Source organism: Stegodyphus dumicola, chromosome 10 (assembly GCF_044657685.1).
Source record: "Stegodyphus dumicola isolate Sdum_Otavi_A_Nest chromosome 10, ASM4465768v1".
Lineage (NCBI taxonomy): Eukaryota > Metazoa > Arthropoda > Arachnida > Araneae > Eresidae > Stegodyphus > Stegodyphus dumicola.
The window spans coordinates 75802810-75823503 of record NC_140777.1 but is presented as its reverse complement, the minus strand read 5'-3'; the positions used below and the strand labels follow the sequence as shown (position 1 = coordinate 75823503).

The following is a 20694-nucleotide window of genomic DNA, read 5'->3' as shown; positions in this document are numbered from 1 at the left end:
ATATAAAATGCACAATGGATTGCTGACGACTCTTTTCTTGAAGGTTTGCTCTTTGTAAATCTGCAACAAGTTATTACGATTGCATATTGTATTACATTTTGAAACAGAAATTCGAATCTCGTTCAAAATAATAATAAACACAGTTACAATATTGTATTTCTATTTGATATGCAAAATGGATTGCTGACGAATTCTCTTCTTGAAAGCTGGCTTTCTGTAAATCTGCAGCAAGTTATTATCATTAACTCATACTATATTACATTTTGGCAGAGCAATTCGAATCTAATAATGTAAACTCCGTTAAAAAATGTATTTCTGTATAAAATGCAAAATGGATTGCTGATGATTATTTTCTTGAACCTTGGCTTTCTGTAAATCTGCCGCAAATTCATATTGTATTACATTTTGAAATAGCAGTTCGAATGCCCTTTAAAACAATAATAAACACCGATAGAAAATTTTATTTCTATATAAAACGCAAAATGGATTGCTGACGATTCTTTTCTTGAACTTTGCCCTCTGTAAGTCGGCCTCTCCGTAAATCTATATTATTGCCATTTCACTCGGCATGCATAATTCACATGTACATATCAGTATCGCCAGGGAAGATTTTCAAAATGGACCAATGAGCATTATTGAACATGTGTATATGAGCGCTTGCTGTAAATTACGTTTTATTTTGCATTTGTTTCGCAGCTAGAAATGTATGACGTATATCATTTTAGTTTATTTTGCATTTGTTTTGCAGTTATGAAAGTGTGGCGTATAAATGCTAATTTCATTTTAGTTTTACGTTTTAGTTTTACGCATTTGTTTCGCAATTATAAATGTATGGCGTATAAATGCTAATACCATTTTAGTAGAAAATCTCGTAGTGTATTTTTAATAGAAAATTTCGTAGTAATTTTAGAAGTTTACTTAATCGTCAACATTTCACTTTCTCGAAACTTAACCACGCACTAATATTCGGATTAATGCTCGTGGCATATCATCACTCTTTATATCGAGAAAATAACTCAGTCTACAATTAGCATCGACTATTATGCATTTACTAACACCTGCGGATTGTGAGAATTCAAGTATATAATTTTTTTATTCACCTGAGACAAAAATGGAAGTGTTACAATGAATCTATATATTATCTGAATGCTTGTATTAATTTGATTTTGAAAATATAAGATTCAGAATATACGTATAATGTTAAAGATTTGATTATACATATTGTTAACATTAAAAGTTATATATGAATAAATTAAATATTGTCGTTGGGAATAAGTTAAATTCATTTTGTTTGAAGAGTATTTCTTGCTCAGGCAATACATTTAACAATGAAAGTTATTAATGTGAAATTTAACCCAATTGAATATGTAGGAAAGTTCAATTTTAAAAAAATTGTGCATTGGGTAATATTGTAATATTACTTAATAGCATTTCGTATAGACTGTAATAAAGAATGCTAAAAGTTTTGCTAATTACATATATGCTTATATTTGATCTAACTTCGCACTGAAAATTTTCACAAGAAACCCATGATGCTTTAATTATTTCGTACAGGAATTTGTTTAATTATTTCGCATAAAACATTTTCAATCATCTGGCTTAAAGCGCGGCAAGGGTCATGTGAAATGACAGAAATGTAATTCTGGAGGTCTATTCTAGAAGCCACTCCATCGGTGGCGATACAGATGTGCACTTTCGAAATATGCACCATAACATCTTCTTTTTATTTTACAAATTATAGCAGTACATTCTTTATAACCAATAAAAAAGGTAAAATATTGTAAATTCTTTTATTTTTCTTTAAATATAAAGTTTATAATAAGTGTTTGATTAATAAAACCCATTTTAAACACACATATTTATATATTTCGGAGCTTTCGCTTTGTATTACATTCAGTGAAACACATTCATTGTAAATTCATAATTATATTCACAAAAATACAGAAGTTATTACAAGCCGAGCCTTACACTTCTATGGTTTTACGATTCACACTTTGTTTCCTGCAACACCAGTTAGCGTAAAATTTAAATTAATTCCTGTATTTAATAAGGATATTCAACGCATCAAAACGCGTGAGTTTATCGTGTAAGTAAAACATAAGAGCTTTAATTCCGCAGATGACGACCAGAGTCGAAATATCGAATGAATAAGTCCTTTAAAAGCTCTTCTGTTTCATCTTCAGCTAGGCTTCAAATTTCTAATAAACGATCCTTAACTTAATATTACAGGTTTAATAGATTACCATGAAAAATTCTGAAAGAAGCTCAGAAATAAGAGTAAATATGTATAAAATATTCTAACCTTAATTAAACAATTTTAAACAAACCTAAACAACTTTAAACTTAACTGTAAATTTCAAAGCAAAAAGAAACTCGCTTTTGCACAATATTTATCCCTAAAACGTCTTATAAATTGAGATAAATTCAGTGCTAAACTTCAAACAATAATTTTTTTCTGCTTAAATACTATGCGGAGGCAGGATGCAGATAGGAAAAAATTAGCCAACCATCTTACGTTCAGGGAGAAAGGAGGAATAAAGTTTATTTTTCCCCTGACAAAATACTACGTTATTTTTATAAAGGTGATGGTATATATAGATAGCACACAGAGCAGAATTAGAGAAGACACAAAACAATACGCAAATCGTTTTGTTCTAAATTTCTGATTCTAAATAAAATCGATGACGCAATTCAAAACTGTATATTAAAGTAATTAATAAGGATTTTACTATACGAATGAGATTCAAAATAAAATATTCTGAAAGGTTTCAGTTTTAAAGGTCGCCTAAAAGGGTTTATTAGGGTCTTTTACACTCTCGCTGAGCTCGCAGTCTAGTAATACACTCACTCCTATTAACCCATATTATTTTGTATTTTTATCTTTATTATTAAGCATCAATTTTATCGCACTTACGTCTTATAAAATTTAACAGCAAAATTACAAAAATTTTAAAAATAGAATAGCAATACACGATTAGAATTCCCGAGGCATTCGAGTTGTCGAGCGTTAAATGTTGGCATACATTTTTTCTCAGTCTTCACTCAGTTCATCATATCAGTGTTCAGTTTTCTTATTAAGATGCCTTTACAGAAAATTTTTTTTTGTATTTTATTGCTAATATTTTGTGTGTTAATAATAAAGTAACCAAATGAATATTAAGCTTTCTTTTGTAAAATTTGATACTCTTTAGATCATAACTGCTCTTTATTTCATAAATTACGGTTTCATATTTTTAATTACATAATTTCTGCATGCAATCTTACCAGATTTAAATTGATGATCTATAATCCGGAAAAACCCTTAATCCGGAATCGCCGGAGTCCCGACGAGTCCAGATTACAGACTTTGTATTGTATACCATTCGGGACTAACGTCGCTTTTCGGCTAATCATTTTTTTTCATACAGTTTCAAATTTATATCATGCGCCGCATACATCGCATGCACTGACGACGCCCTTGCTCAAATATGAGACGACGTCCATGGCTAAAAATTCACACAATTTAACGAAGAAATAATACATTAAAGAGATTTAAATTTATCATGTTGAGTGGGAAAATCTTTTCATCTTTTGAAGTCGAAGTTGATCTTTTAAGTTGATTCGCCTTAGAGCAGATTCCATTCCATAACAACTCAAATACAATTGCTACTTTAGTATTCCCATAAGAATTCCTGGCATTGGAACCAAAACCGTATCGCTAATTTCTATTCGCAGAGTAATTTGTGGATGCCTGAAAACTTTTCCGCCTAACTGAAATAATATTGCTAGTTAAGTATACAAACACTAAGTTAGATTCCTGACTATGCGAAATTCGAGTTTTCATAATACTACCTATTTCTATAGTTCCACGCTTTCTAAAATTAACATGAACTAAAATGTCTCATTAATTTAAAAAGCATGCTATACGTGCTAAAATAAGCCTTTGGTTAGGTCTATCATAAAAATGACGCAATATTACCGAACCATTAAACAATTATTAGAGATCAATTTAAAAGATTATATTGCTTTAAATATAAATATATATTTATATTTATATTTATATAAATATAAATATATATTTAAATAAATTAATATAAATCTGCTCATTATATTGCTTTAAATATAAAATAAAATAAAAATAATAAATTAATAAATTTGATGCATTCTTACGTATACAAGAAATTTCTCGTATTTTCTTCTTTCAGTTAGAATAGGAGTACGATAGTTATGATTTAAAGAACACATTACGATTGATGTGTCTAAATTTGTCTGACAAAGACATTTTTATTGTGATCGTTGCTATGGCAACCCACGCAAAATTCCAGCAGTTTTTCCTTGGAGTTACTAGGAGTTAAGATAGCAAATCCTTTTTCATCTTTAATGATTTTTCTGTTCTTTTGATCAAGTCTTCCTATGAATCAAAAATAGAGTAACGGTAAAGGTCATTCATTGACATAGCAAAAGCAGCGTATATGATAAATTTTTACGTTACGAATGAATAATTTTTATTATAATCCTATTTACTCATTCTGCAGTTTTGCATTTGGTCACTAATGGTCCATCTTAAAATACTTAATGACAAGACTCGCTCAAAAATTTCACTAACGAATTACGAACCATTACCAGAAATTACATTTCACAGGAACTCGTATTTTAAAACAAATTTATTTAGAGACAACTCGGAAGCACCTTTCGGGAAGGCTTGTCGTCGTAGAGCTATTTCCACTCATTTTGAACAATGATCTACTCTTACATACAAAAATATGCTTTTTTTATTGCACTTCTACGATATGGTGATAATAAATCAGTTCCAAAATTTGATTTTATGCTCTTTTTATGTACTTTACCAGGATTACTTACATTTTTTCTCAGTCTTCTCTCAGTTCATCATATCAATGTTCAGTTTTCTTATTAACATGCCTTTACAGAACATTTTTTTTTGTATTTTTATTGCTAATATTTTGTGTGTTTACTTTACGCATTAATATCACGTTCTTGGCGCTTACGCGTCTCAGTACTTAAAATATTCAAGTACGAACTTTTGCAATTGAAAGAAATAAATGGCTTCTCTCACCTTTTGTATTGTCTTTCCAACATGCTAATCGCCTGTTTCTGATATGTTCAAAATACTCAGTGGGAGTAATTACAGGTCTGAAAATGCGTGTGCTTTTTTGGGGTCTTTATGTGAAATAAAAGCTAATAGATTATTTCATAGTTATTTGCACCGTTTCCTTTGCCTGCAATACAGGCTTATTCAACATTTCTGGGGTCCTTTAAGGGGACTTATACACCTTAAAACCCATAAGATGTTCGAATAGGTGACTGTTGCAAGAATTGGGATAACTTATTTATTTTAAAAGCAATTACTACCAACATTTACAGCTGACTACATAATATAGCTGCTTTCTGAAATAGTCATCAGAAAGTTTGTGTTGCCACAAATATTTTTATAATTTAATCCGCTTTGTGACAACATTTTTTGTCATGTTTCCAACTTGCGCGCACAGTTTAAAACATTCTGTTTCATAATTTAATTCCATATCTAATATATAGCTTTTATAACATCTGGAAACTACTGTGAACCTAACATTCTAAAAATTTCATGTTAAATTTTTATTTTATTTTGAGTCGAGTTTATAAAATGTATTTTACTAACAAAATTTGTAATGTTTTCGTCCATAAAATTTTTCAATATTAAAATATTCACCAGATTGTTGGTTCATTTAGAAAATCGTGCCCATATAAAGAATTCCATCCAATTTCAAGTATGTACCATTAACCATTTTTAAAATATCATGCGCGCAAGGTGGACACATGGCGAAATATTTTGTCACAAAGAGGATTAAATTACAAAAATATTTGTGGCAACACAAACTTTCTGGTTACTAGTTTCCAAGCAGCTATATTATGTAGTCAGCTGTAAAAAGTTGGAAGTAATTGCTTTTAAAATAAATAAAATATCCCAATTCTTGCAAAAGTCACATTTTCGAAGATCATGAGGGGTTTAAGGTGTATGAGTCCCCTTAAGTAGGCATGATAATTTTTAAGGAGATCAGCCTTCAACTAGTTAATTACTATCTCTCACGAATCTACAATTTTCGAAGCTAACAAAGCACATCTTATTTCCTTTCCTTAAACACCAAGCTTAATTGTTATTAGTTGTGGATGCTTGCATTTCATAAAAGGAAAATTCTGAGAGCACTTTCAGATCCTGCAATAGTAAATTAAAAACTGATATGCATTGTAGCTTGCTAAGAGAACCCATTCATAGTTCGAGGCGATTTTAGTTACCTGTGTATGATAAGAAAGCAAAATGGCTTGGGAACCGTGAATTGTTTTGCACATTACAGTGCATGGCTATTGCTGATGTTCAACATTATTATCTATTTGTGTTCTCATAAATATTGGTCACTTTTAGACATAATTTTCTAAGGAAGGTAGTCACTTGAATGATTTTATTATTTTTATTTTATTCTCTTGTATTTTAAATGTTTATTTCTTGAAAAGAATTGTGGAATTGTAAAATTTGCTCAATTAGAAATCGAGGTGTAGGTAACGTTGTTCCTTAAGGGGTCTTCGTATTCAGTATTTCTCCCCTTCTTACCGACTTTCTGGAAGACTCACAAAAACACATTTTCGCAGTTGTACGACAGATTCTTCCAGAAATTTCCAGATCCCTCGGTACACGGTATAAATACGGTTCGAAATGGCATGGAGTTTATTTGTGAAAAAGTTGCGAAATAGGTAGGAGATTTAGCGGTTAGCTGAATTACGAGTTAGGGTTTACTCTGAGAGTAATACGATGAATTTTATGATTTATTTCGAGTGTTAAGGAGAAATTTCTGAATATCAATGTTTTCCTTGAGTTTTTTACAGCCATTATTGTGCTGTGTTTACTATTGTTTACTCCTATTTTCCTTATAAGTTGTCCTTTTCTTCCTACTTATCTGGACTGATTCTTCAAAGAATCATCAACGATTCCGTAGCTCTCCACAATAGCATACAATAAAATGTAATATAATATAATGTTGTACAGACATTAGTTTACTTCGAAATAGAAGATATGAAAAATGAGCAATGTCCTCGCCGAGACTCGAACCTCGGACCTTTCGATACGCGCACAGTGTACTGAGCATTACACCATGAAGGCATGCTAAGAAGGCGGGAGAAATACCTTATATACTCTCGCTTTTAAAGGACGACTAGGGATCAGTGGCCCAATCGTCAAATTCTGGTGGTGAAGAATCATCATCCACCAACGTTTTTAGTTCGGACGCAACTGTAGAGTCATGTAGAATTTTTTTAATCAGGAAATTGAAGAAATGTGCAAAGGCTTCGCCGGAACTCGAATCCCGGACCTGTCGATATGCGCCGAGTGTGCTGACCATTACACCACGAAGGCATACTAAGAAGGCGGGAGAAAATACCTTATAATATAATATGAATGCGCTTTAAAACAGGTGCAGTTATTATACTGAGCTCCGCAGATACAAGTGAAACCACGACGTGGACTTAATAAGAAAGACTCGGACCTTATAATTTCATAAGATCCAAAAACCAGACACAGCGACCAATGAGAGAACCTCACACTCACGTGATGCACAATCATTTGTTCCCAAGTGATCATGAGTCTATTTCTTTGGTGTATCTCCAAGTATTACTTCGCTATCCCCTAAGATAGGCGTACTCCACTGAGACCACTATTCTAGATTATACAATAGATAATATTTGGATTTTTCTTTTACCCAAAACTTACGAAAAGCTTAAAGTCACTTTTTATTTAATTTGGAAACAGGCAATTTTAGCAAATAATACTTTTAGCTGAAAATAACTGTAACTTTATGTGTTTTTTAATCCATTTACGCTTCTTGGAATGCGTGATATATGTGTTTTACATTCTGTTCATTAGGTTGAAGGGGTTTATTTTAATTTTTTAATAGTTATTTTTATTTTTCAATAAGCTGTCTTTCACTTCCTTGTCTCCCACTTACAAATCCCTCCCAGAATGAGTTTTTGAAGTCTCGGCCACTTCAGCCCATTTAGAAGTTCTTAGTAGATCATGTTCTGACTAAAGGGTGTCCCAAAATTAACGCAAGATTTGAATTTGGCGCCATTTTTGCATTACGTTGTTGGCAGCAATGAAAAAAGAACAGTTTGAAAGCCGAGAGTTTAGGGTTAGTGAAAATGGAGCGTTATACGATACAACAACGTGTCTTTGTTGTTGAACAATATTTTTTAAATAATGAAAGTTTGGCGGCTGCAGTTCCAAAATTGTATATAAAATATGGTTAAAATGGTGTTTTAACCTCGTCAACTGTGAAAAGATTAATTGAAAAAATCGTGGAGACTGCATCAGTTGGAGACGCTAAACACACCGGTCGTTCAAAAACAAGCTGTTCAAAAGTCAATATTGAAGCAGTGCGTGAGAGTGTTGGGGAAAACTCAGGAACATCAATTCGGCGTCGTGGACAAGAATTGAAAATTTCAAGAAGCTCCCTACAGCGTATACTAACAAAAGATCTGTGTCTTCATGCTTACAAAATTCAATTAACACAACAACTGAAGCCTAGTAACCATGAACAGCGAAGACAGTTCATGGAATGGATTATTAATGCAATTTCTGGTTTTTCGAGCAAAATAATCCTTAGCGATGAAGCACATTTTCTCCTCGATGGCTTTGTTAATCGCCAAAATTGCCGTGTTTGGGGTTCGAAGAACCCACGTATGATTAGGGAGAAACAAATGCACCACAACGTGTAACTGTTTTGTGCGGATTTGGGGCAGGAGGCATCATCGGACCATACGTTTTTGAGAATGAGCTAGTTAAACTGTTAATGGTGCTGGATAGCAACTGTTAATGGTGCTCGATATCGCGACATGATAACACTGTTCTTTCTGCTGAAATTGGATGATATTGATATGGCCAATATCTGGTTTCAACAAGACGGTGCCACTTGCCATACAGCCAATGAAACAATTCAATTACGGCATGAGACATTTCCTGATCGTGTAATCTCTCGTTTGGGTGATCAGAATTGGTCCCCTAGATCATGTGATTTAACACCATTAGATTTCTTCTTATGGGGTTATTTGAAATCAAAGGTCTATGTCAACAATCCCACAACCACATGTGCATTACAAGAGGAAATTAAGCGCTGCATCAACGATATTCAGCCACAATTATGCAGATGGTCATGAAAAATTTCGACGAAAGGGCGTCTATGTGCCAGCAAAGCCGTGGATGCCATTTGCCCGATGTGTTATTCCATAAATAAATTTATTCTATGTACTTTATGATTCACTTAAAACATAAATATCTAAAGACTAAAAACTCTCTTTTATATTGAATTCAAATCTTGCGTTAATTTTGTTAATTTGCTTTCTGGGACACCCTTTACATCGTTGCTTTAAGTCTAATCTTACTACGTACGTAGTGTCGCGTACCTGCTAGTATTCGCCGATGATCTCTAATAAGGGCCAACTCTGTTAGTTATTGTGCAGCTTTTCTAACTGAAGTTAAAGCCCAGATGAAGGCTTATTGTAAGTCCTAGAGGAACCATCCGTTAAATACTTGAGTTGAAATAAAGGATACATTTAACCATCCGTTAAATACTTGAGTTGAAATAAAGGATACATTTAATCATTCTTTGGACTTATTACTGGCTAGAAACTCTGCGATTATTGAAGAAGTTAAACAACAAGAATCAGCATAATATTTGTAAATTTTTCAGGACTAGTTTCGATGTTTCTCTAGTTAAACCATCAAAACTTGTCCTGTAAAATTTACAACTATTACGCTGATTCTTGTTATTTGACTTCTTCAATAATCATTATTCGGCGTGTTATTTTAACCTAAATTATAGGAACTCTTCGATTTATTCGGTTCACAGTTCTTAAGTATTCTAACTCGCAAGGACCACAAATTTAGCTAGAATGGTGTATAAAATTAGCCAAAGTAGAAATGTTCAAAAGGCAAAGTTATAGTTTTTGACAGTATTTACTTTTTGTATGCTATTACCTTTACCAAAATTAATATAGAACCAGAGGGAAAAACAGAGAAGTGCTCGAAATATTGTATCCATGTACGAAAAGACGACTTTTCTCAACAATCCAGATGCACCAGCAGAGGAGCCAAAGAAGTTTGCTTTCGATTACAGTTACTGGTCACATGATGGATATCGAACCACAGAATCTGGACTATTAGTTCCAGATCCCCAGCATCCGAACGGAGATAAATATTGCGATCAGGTAAGACTAACATTTTCTTTAGAACATTGTAAAATGTTTATGCTAAACTAAGATCAGAACCTTTACTATAATTTCCTCTTTCCGAGATAACCAATTACTAAGATCTGAACCTTTACTATAATTTCCTCTTTCCAATGTCCTCATCATAATGCAAATTAGTTGTGCGAGTGTTTTAAGTTGAGGCTGCTAGAAGTTTTATTGTTAAAGCAGGTGTTTTTAATCGGAAGTTAGTTTCTCCCTAGGAGGAATTTCATAGTTTCAGGTGCTGAGGAACGTGGTCAGCCTTTTATTTAGCTCTTAAGATCCTTCGGTTTATGAATATAAAAAACTATTTTTATTTAAATTTTAATAGTTATCAACATTTTCTATACATTTTGTTGTTTAATTTATAAAACACATTAAAAATATTTTAAATCTGAAGAAAAATGTTTATGTACTTTTCAAGTTTTGGAAAGGAGCGCGAGAATGCTCTTCTAACAATGGTAAAAGTGGCGCATGGGGCAAAATAGATTGCGAACTATTGTGTTAAAGCTTTTGGCAGCCTCGTTTGCAGTTTACATCCTCTTGCCAGCTCTGCCTAATTTCGTTGTTTCCGGCTTTAGCCATTTTTCTAGTCGACGTTAAAAACGGTCCTTTAATTATTTGAGCCAGCTTAAGTAAACCATATTGTGTAATCTGCGACTACAGTACTTAAATTTAAATTTTTCATTACTTTATTATTTAACTAGCAGAAGAGACCGATGCCAGTTACGTTAGATTGAAAGTGATGTACGTGTGAGTAACACGTGCATACGAAAATATCCCTAACATTAACTAGGAAAGCCGAAATCTTAGTTAAGATAGACATGTTACAATTAATAATCAAATTTAATAAGGAAAAGTAACAGTTGCCGGGTACATTATAACGGCTTAAGAAATTCAGAGCACAGTACAGATGCGAGTACACAAGTTCACATATCTCGGCGAAGCAGAGACGCACACATTCGTTGAAGTAGTTCCACTTGACTGCCGGGGAAAATTCTTCTCTCCCCGTCAGCCTGTAGGTTTGCCAAACGGGTTTACTGTTTCGCCAATTGGCGCTTTTCTGTACAGTTTTTAAGTCCGTATCGCCTGTTTGGCGCTGCCGCTGCAAAAGTAATGTATCTAACAACAGAGAGAACGATATCGCTGTAATTATTTTCTAATAAAGATGCAAAAAATACCATTCATAGTTACACATTTTTCAGTCCGATGTAATATGGAACCCACATTATTTATTTGCTGTCATTATATCAGCAACAATTTGATTGATTTTCATCTCTTTAATCAAATGCTCGTCAAAGCTCAAGTTCCATCCAATATTTCACTTATATTCAATTTTGATGGATTAAGGATTCTAATGTACAAAGCCCCTTTGGACTAAAAAAAAATGGGACAGTTCTATATCTCCTGTTCTACTGGACCGATTGACGAAATCCAACCTGCGTTTTCCATGTCTGGAAAGCGCGACTTAGGATATGTAATAGATATTTAGTTACGTTATTTTCTTCCTTCCTCTTCACGTTCGTTAGTACGGGGGTCGTGCGGATTTGGAGTGAATAACGACGACACTTGATGAAGTATCGAAACACACTTTATTTAGCCAATATTAATCAAGATAGCTGCAATAGCACGTTTACACAGTCGTCGAAGAACTACAATAAATACGCTGGAACAATCAACGACATAGCCTTCAGGTTATAAGGCTATAACGGTGGAGACAGCTTCACTGCAAAGCACCAGAGTACAGCTTCCGACTCTGCTTGGTCGTTCTCGGAACTCCACGTACTCTCGAGACTCTCCACGCTATAACTCGCGATGCACTGGACGACACACAGAGCACAGCTCCCGACCCTTCGGTTCAGTTGTTCCCGGATATCAACACACTCTCTCGACGATGCACTAACCGCGATATACGAAGAGACTCTTTCGATGCATTCGACAACCCACTCGGCCCTCGCTGCCCGGCTGTCAACTCGATCGACTCCATGGACTGACTAACTCGAGACACTAACTATCGCGCACTGACTCTCCGCGTACCAGCAGGGTTTATATAGTTTTTGGCTTGTGTTCGAGAATATTCTGGACTAAACTGGTAAGAATTCGTTTCAGAAGGTTCTCATCCGTCCATCGCCAATTTCGTCTCTAAATATCACCAAATTGGCGATTTTGCGCCAAATGTGGCAACCCTAAAACTGCTTTGCGGAGAAACTATCCTACCGCGCCTGGACATTTCATAACAGTGTATAGCATTGTCCTAATATAGATATTTTCACACAAAATCGGACTTTTTCTGAAATAACATACCAATTTTTTCCATATTTCAATTCTACGACTCAAATTACGCCAAACTACCAAGTTTTGTAAGAAATGTAGAAAGTTTTGTAAGAAATGCTTTGTTTGTAGGCATAGGTATTATCATTAAGTGTTGTAAGGCAATTTGTGTTCAGAATTGTTAGGTTATTATTCAGTTTTGGAGAAATAGACCTGTTGTTGTTTTTGTGTTATTGTTTTTCGGGGTAGGTTATTTTTCTTTAATTTTCCATAATGGGTGAATTTATGAAGAAATTTACTAAAACTCTGCTATTGGAGTTAGCGGAGGAGTTTGAAACAAATGTGTCTCAGGCAAATAGAGTAAGAGAAAGTAGGCAGCCTATTCTAAATGCCGAGGACTATGAAGAAGAAGCTGCGAAAGAATACGCGGCAAGAATTTGGGCTGCGGCTGAGCAGAGAAAAGCAGAAGAAATAGCCGAACAAGAGAGTGCGGAACGGGAGCGAGAGCGAATTTTTGAATTGGAAAGGTTAAAACTGATGAATGTGGTTCAGACTAATAACCTAGCTTCCACGGTTTCGAAAGTTGAACAATCTAGAGAAAAAAGGTTAATTTGAAAGATCTAGTACCGAGTTTTGAACCGCGTTTTGTACCGCGTTTTGAAGTTCTAGTACCGCGTTTTGAAGTTTTGTAAAAATCGCAAGAGTAGTTCTTAAAAAATTAGCTCCTCGATTTTAATTGAGTTTGGTATATATTTATTAATCTCTCTTTTTTTATTAAACGTATATGATTTTTCCTTTCACATTTCGAAATTCAGGTTCATTCCAAATAAAATTCACCCATTTTTTATGATCTATTTTTAAATAATATTTATAATTTTTTCAAAAAAAATTGAATTATAATCTATAAATTTTTTAGCATCATTTTAATGTAGACGTATTTATAAGCACACCTGCAAAAAATTTCGGTTGTTTATTCAAACTTTTCGAAGATATACGTGAATTTATATATTGGCGCGTTTTGAAATTTGGAATATTTGTTGCAAACGAAAAAACATCAAATGTGGCTTAGACACTTTGTTAAAATTATTTGAAAGTAGGAACAAAGTGACTTTTTATCCGCTCCCAGCATAATGGAAGGGAAAGAAAAATTGGTTGCCACATATTAAGGGATTCGCCAAATGAATTATTCTTGACGCAAACTGAAAAAATTGCGCCAAGATAGTCTCCCTAAATTTCGCACCAAATTTTACAAAATTTAATGTCTAGGCATAATTTGAGTCGTCGAATCGAAATATGGAAAAAAATTGGTATGTTATTTCAGGAAAAGTCCGAATTTTTGTCAAAATACCTTTTTTAGAAGCTATATATAAATCTAATATATATCCTAAGTCGCACTTTCAAGACATGAAAAGCGCAATTTGAATTTTGTCAATCGGCCCAGTAGAACGGGAGATTCTTTTTTCCACACTGTCCCATTTTTTTTTTTTTAATCATTCCAAGACGATAACATCGCATACGTGTTTTCCAGGCTCAAAGTTTTGTAAATATGTATTTGCATAATTATTTCTGAAATCAAAGCGTAGTTAGAAATAATTTCAATCAAGTAAAAGAAAAGAGTTTTGTAAATTGATATTTAACAAGCAATTTCAATGTAGGTAACCTCATAAAGGTACTCATTTTCCTTTTTTTAATGTTTTTTTAGCTATGTTTTTTGTGATAAATACCAATACAGTTCCACAAAAGAGATTAATTAAGTAATGATATTTAATAGTTAATTATGGAAGTTTAAAATTATGTGAACTGATATGCGTAGCATTAATTTGCAACTCATTTTCAGTTTTCAAGTTCCCCTCTTACTTTTCCTGCAAAAATTTATTAGTTAATTTTAAAAATATGAAATATGAAGGTAAAAATATTACTCACTCTTTCTTGCGTTTACAAATTATTATGCGAATATACATTTATATCTTTTAAAGTATGAAAAACACATGTTCGCGATGTTATCGTCATGCGATAATTTGTAGGTGCTTTATTTTTACTACGATATTTTCCACAGATTTAAAACGGCGATTTTTTTAATTTTGCTTTTTTTCGACAACGATGTTTTATACCACGCTGTTTCAGAACTTCTGTGTTTCCTCATTGCTTTCTTTTTGTCTACGATCTTCTGTACAGCAATATTTTTATCTTGTGTTATTTTCTCCTCTACATTTCTGTTCGCAGTGTTTCTGTCTATGTTTTGGCATCAAACTTATTAGGTTCACTTCAGATATGTAGAGAACAATACAATTGCAAATATACATGAAACAGTATAAATCAGTACTTTCCTATTTATTTTTTAATCTTCTAACGCCCTCAGCTTCTTAATAATAGGATATTTTCGTTACATTTGTATATAAGAACAAAAAATATCTCCCGAATATTGACACTTTTAAAGACTTTCTTTCATTGTTTATTAGTAGTAGGCTTTTTAGCATAACAAACTTTTCCTCTAATTTTTATAATTTATTTTATCGCATTTAACGGGAAAAATTATTAAAGATACATTAAAATCACACACTGAAATTTAACAAATTTAATACTGCATTTTACAATCGTTTAATACGTTTAGTTACTTTATTTTTAAGGCTAATACACCTTAAATTTCCTGTATTATTTACATCTTATTGTTGTATAGCAGTGCTTTCCAAACATTTTGAGAGGCTTATGTGCATATAGTTGCGATTTATCACGATATATTTTAATACAGTTGCTTTAAAACGAAAAAGAATAAAAAGAGATTGCAAGAAAGAAAACAGTGTAATAATAAAGTAATAATAAGTACACCTGTGCAATTATTAATAATTATTTTATGATAGTAAATTAATTTGCAATTAGTGTAAGCACATATAATTATAATTATATAGTAAGAAAAGGAGTAGTCAAGACTTTACACGACTCACCTAAATTTGTCTTCCATCCTACACTTATACCCCCTGTATTGTTATGAAAAATCAATCATTTATTTTTTCTTACGGTAACCATTACCCAGAAAACGAACACCCTTACTGTCAAAAGTGCTTCATTACTTTTGCTGATTATTTTGAATTCTTATTTCGTTATGCATCCAAAATTATCGCTTCCTTTCGTGAAAAGAAGACACTTGTTGCTGTAAAATATATTTGCCACTTTTAACACTGGGTAAAATGTGACTTGATTGAAATTGGTGTAAAAAATTAAAATTTTAATTAACAACTAATTTATTTTGAAATGTATGTGCTGTTAATATGACATAGCCTTACGCGTATAAGCTTATGTAAAATAATTCAAATTTGAGAAAACTTGATTTCCTCAATAAGAAATAGTGATTTTTTATTGTAATGAAAGTATGATTTTAATGCTAATTTGTAAAATAATAAATTTTGCATGGCAGTTGAGAGTATATAATGATCTCGGAAGAGGTGTGCTCAGTAATGCTTGGGAAGGCTACAATTCCACTCTGTTTGCTTATGGTCAAACAAGTTCTGGAAAATCATGGTCGATAGTAGGATATGGAGTCAATAAAGGTAAAAGAGGATTTTTTTATATTTATGGAATTAAATTATGATGTACCTTTATTAATATGTAACCAAGAAAACTTATTTACTCGTTTTAAACTATAAATAACTAAAGCTATAATACTAAAACTATAACTAAAAGGGAGACTAATCACATTCTGTCTGGGCATTAATAATTCATTAAATACAACCATTGCTGTAATGAAATAGAATCACCTCCTCTTCTAAATTACAGAGAAAGAGTTAACTAGAATTTTTATACTTAATTCTGAATTGTGTTCTAGAAAGATAACTTTCTTATTCTCTTTTAAAATTCATATATTAGTATATTAGTAAACATGGCATACATTTTTATTACACATGAGCATTTTTATGTCCAAGATGGGGAAATAGATTTCGGAGGATACTTCCACTCGAGAACTACGATGCACATGAGTATACCTGACCATTTTTAAACATTTTATCGGTTAGAGCACATGCATTAGAGACGTAATGTCAGAAAACCTTTCCAACAATAATGTACTGAAAAGACTTTTCGTAGAATTTGTAAGACTGAGATTTACTATTAATGTTCTTTAATTACCTAACTAGAAGTTGTATTTCAAACAACAAACCGAGCAAATTAAGATCACAGGCTAATTATAAATATTTTCAAATATTTTACAAGCATTTATCTGCTGTCAAAATTGTAAAAATGAACAGCTAAATTAAATATATTTCTAATGTAAAGTCTATAAGATTTTTGAGCTAGGTATGTGAAAAATGCGCAATCCTCCCGCCGAGACTCGAACCTGGACCTCTCGAATACGCATCGAGTGCGCTACCGTTAAACAACGAAACATGAGACATGGAATCTAGTCTAGTCTGTACGGCTATTGCCGAAATGTCGCGGTACTGCGCAACTTATCCGGCTCTTGAAAAATAAGCCCGGAGGGCGCATGAAATTGATCATTCTTGACAGTTTGGTGAGGTGAAAGGTGGTTTACAGGGGGCGACCATGAGTCGCAGAGTCAGTGAGAGGCGAGAGCAGTGAGAAATTCACGAAACAGGAGCCATGAGGAAAGTGTGTGACATGTTTGTGTTGTTACATTAAAGAAGACACAGACAATATCCGACGATTTCTTTCAGGACATATGAAAAATAATACAAAACATACACGTGCGATATTGATAATAATAACTACAAATAACATGAAATTAAAGGATACAAAATATTGATACAAATACAATTGAGAACTCAAAATATATACACTATATATAAGAACTCTGCACGATTAGCATGATAATTTATGTAGGGAAATTTAACTCCCGGGCGAGGTGGGCCGCGAGTGGACGTAACGATGCGTCTTCCTCTAGAATTACATAATTCAAAACATTAAGGTCAGACTTGTGATTACATTCTTGAGCCTTTTTTCATGGAAGGAGAGAGAAAGTATCTTATATACTCCGAATTGGGAGTGTCCTGTTATGACCGTAAGACCAACTTGTTTGGTTAGGTGGGTCAGGCTGCGCTCACTTCTGGTGCCTTCTATACTCCCCCTTTTTAAAGGGGGGACTGGAGATTAGGGGACCCAATCACCAAATCCTGATGGGGACGAATCTACCATCCTTTAGTTCACCTTTTAGTTAGACGAGTCCACCACCTCTTAGTTTAGGTTCTGTTGTAGAATCATTAAGTTTTTTTGAAGCAAGGAACGTGAAAAATGTGCAGTGCCCTCGCTGGTACTCGAACCTGGACCTCTCGAATACGTGCCGAGTGTGCTACCGTCACACCATGAAGGCATGCCGGAAAGAGGCAAAAAATACCTTATACTGCTTAATACATTCTTTTAAATATTAAGTATGATATTCTAATAGATAAGTGTAAATATTAAATTACTGCTTCTAGTGTAACTCGCTGTTCTACTTATGCACTTAAAGGATATGCTTGTGTAATTCACTACCATAACATATTGCCATACTTTACTTTAAGAAACTGCCAGTCAATATTTCAAAAAACAGGATTTCTTTAATCTATAGAATAGCTGATACTTGTGGCATGAAGAAAACATCAGATGTCTAAAGCAAATATGCGCAATTATTTAGATTAATTCCTTTGCATTTTCGAATAGATGAACAGATAATAGCCTAAATAACTAGTTTATACAATAGCGAGGAATGCAATCAGGTGCATAGTATATAGTGTAAAATTGAAATCATTCAAAAACTTTATACCTTCTTATGAAGGCAGTTTTTCAGAAGTTCCAGATTAAAGTCTATCTCAGTTTAAAGTATATGTCGATTAGCTTCTACATAGAGAATTGATAATTTTTTGTAATTATAAGTGGTAATTGAAAGTCAACTAATAATTGAATTATAAAATGAGCTATAATAAATAAAGTAAGCTGTTTATTTTCAGGAATCGTGCCAATGTTTTGTGAAGATTTATTTACAGGAATTGCTGACAGTAAAGCTGCTGGAGAAAGGATAGAATTCGAGGTAATATATGCTTCTTTTAAAGATAATCTGCTTGCGTTAGAATTCTGAGAAAACTCTTGAATTCCTTTGTAAGATATATATATATATATATAGTTACCTAATCAGAGTTAAATAAAACATGATTACTCCGTTTTAGAGTGTAATAAAGCTTTCTTTACACGTATGTGCTTTCAGCTATGTAATAAGCTATTGGAAGTGTAGGAAATAGTGTCAGAATCAAAAAGCTAATTCATTCTTGAATTTGAGAGGTAACGTTAGTAATTTTTATTTTATAAAATTTATTTTTAATCTCGAAATCATTTTCGTGTAGAAATCATATTAGAAAAAAAGAGTTTTGAAAGCAGCTGAGTGGCAAGAAGATGTATATGAATCTTAAATTTTGTTATAATTTAAAATCACAACACATGATTTACAATATAGCTATCACCAGAGGCATAGTAAACAGTAAGACGAGCCAAACATTATACTGATAGAAAATATTAAATCATTTTCTTAAGCATTTGAAATATTGCGTTAAGGTCAGAAAAACTTGTAGGTAGCGTAGCTTGTAATGTAGCGTAGCGAACTGAGAGTTATAGTTTTCACGTTATCACTTTAAGTGCGCATTAACAACACTCACTCGTAAATGAATCATAAATAGCTCTTTTAAGTAATTATGATTTAAATGTCACTCTTGTTTTTGAAGTCGATTTGTTCATTAGGTATATCTGGAGTTTCATTTCCTAAAAACCTAAATAATATAACCTGTATTAAATCTTAAATATCTGTATTGCATTTCTTAAAATAAATCGATAAAAAATAGTTTCACAAAACCCTAGTAACTGTTAGTTCACTTAGAATTAGAGGTATTGATATCTGCTTTGCTTATGTGCGTGCTCATCATGGTTTCTACGGAAATGAAAGAGCTGATTTCTTAGCTAAAGATGCCTTAAATTTACCCATTGATATCAACATTAGCATTCCAAAGAGTTATTGGAAGTCCTTTCATTATTAAAAGCTTTTAGCTATGTGGAATGAGGAATACATTTCATCTTGTAATGCGGAAGTCACCAAAAAGTTCCTTCCTTCTATTTACCATAGACTGAATTCCGAGTCTTTCCTCTCGTTAAATTTTAAAGTGTCTCAGTTTTTATCTGGTCACGGTAAATTTGCAAGTTATCTGTTTCGTTTTAATCTACGATCAAACAATTTATGTGAATGTTCAAAAAGAGTTCCTCAGGATGTGGAACATTTGAGTTTCTCGTGCCCTACATTTGATGGCCCTAGATTATGCTTACAGAACGATTTGAAAATGTTCGGAGTGACTTGGCCAGTGAACTTATCTGTTCTCGTGAAGTCCAGACTGCTGTTCTCTGCTTTTGTTCGCTTTATTTATGCATGTAATTTTTAATGTTTATTTATACATGTAACCTTTAATGTTCTAGTTAACTTACTTCTGTAAGCCCCGTGTTGTACATATGTGGTGCACGGGGAGTTTGTATGTTCTCAAAGGAAATATATATATATATATATATATATATATATATATTCATGATATATTCATTACTTTGGAATTTCCAAACAAGTATTTATTTACAAAAGTAGAAACAAATGAGGAGAAAATGGTAATTTAAAATAGTTTCAGTTGTCGTTTCCTCCAATATGGTTTCAATATATGTTTCCAAATCGTAGTATGATTTAAGGCCTTTGCAATTAGTTTTTGCAGTCTTTTGTCGTGTCCATAGAACGTTTTCTTCCATCTATACATTGTACACCTTAAAGATATTCGATTTCCTTCAAGTAATTTTTCTAATGATGCACCAAGACCAATTTATTCAAGTAATCAGTCTTAAGCAGTTTTTAGCAAACATTTTGAAATGCATCAAACGGAATGTAAAGTTGTGTAGAGATTAGGAAACTGGACAATACCTGTTAACCACAGTAAGTCAGACATCTTCATGTGCGTTTTGCTGTGACCTGCAGCTAAAAAGAAACGGATTTGTGGCATACTGAAGGAAATTTGTATTCCTGACACCCTTTCTTTTGTGTCCCCCTTTATTCGAATAAGATGAAAGCGATTAACATGTAACCGTCAGAATAGCAATTAAAGCCAACAATAATGGGTACGTGCTTCCTTTAATGATGAAATGTAATTCACTTTTCTCGACTTTCATTAATTCAAA

At 32.9% G+C, this 20694-nt stretch overlaps 1 protein-coding gene across 1 annotated transcript in view; it reads left to right on the top strand.

The window, feature by feature from the left end:
* Positions 1–20694, top strand: part of LOC146995004 (kinesin-like protein KIF28) — a 69079-nt gene that overhangs the window by 7756 nt on the left and 40629 nt on the right. Inside the window, exons 2-4 of the mRNA XM_085825131.1 lie at positions 10018–10227; positions 15932–16064; positions 18453–18532. Coding sequence (XP_085681257.1) covers positions 10018–10227; positions 15932–16064; positions 18453–18532 — 423 coding nt within the window. The remainder of the gene's footprint in view (positions 1–10017; positions 10228–15931; positions 16065–18452; positions 18533–20694) is intronic.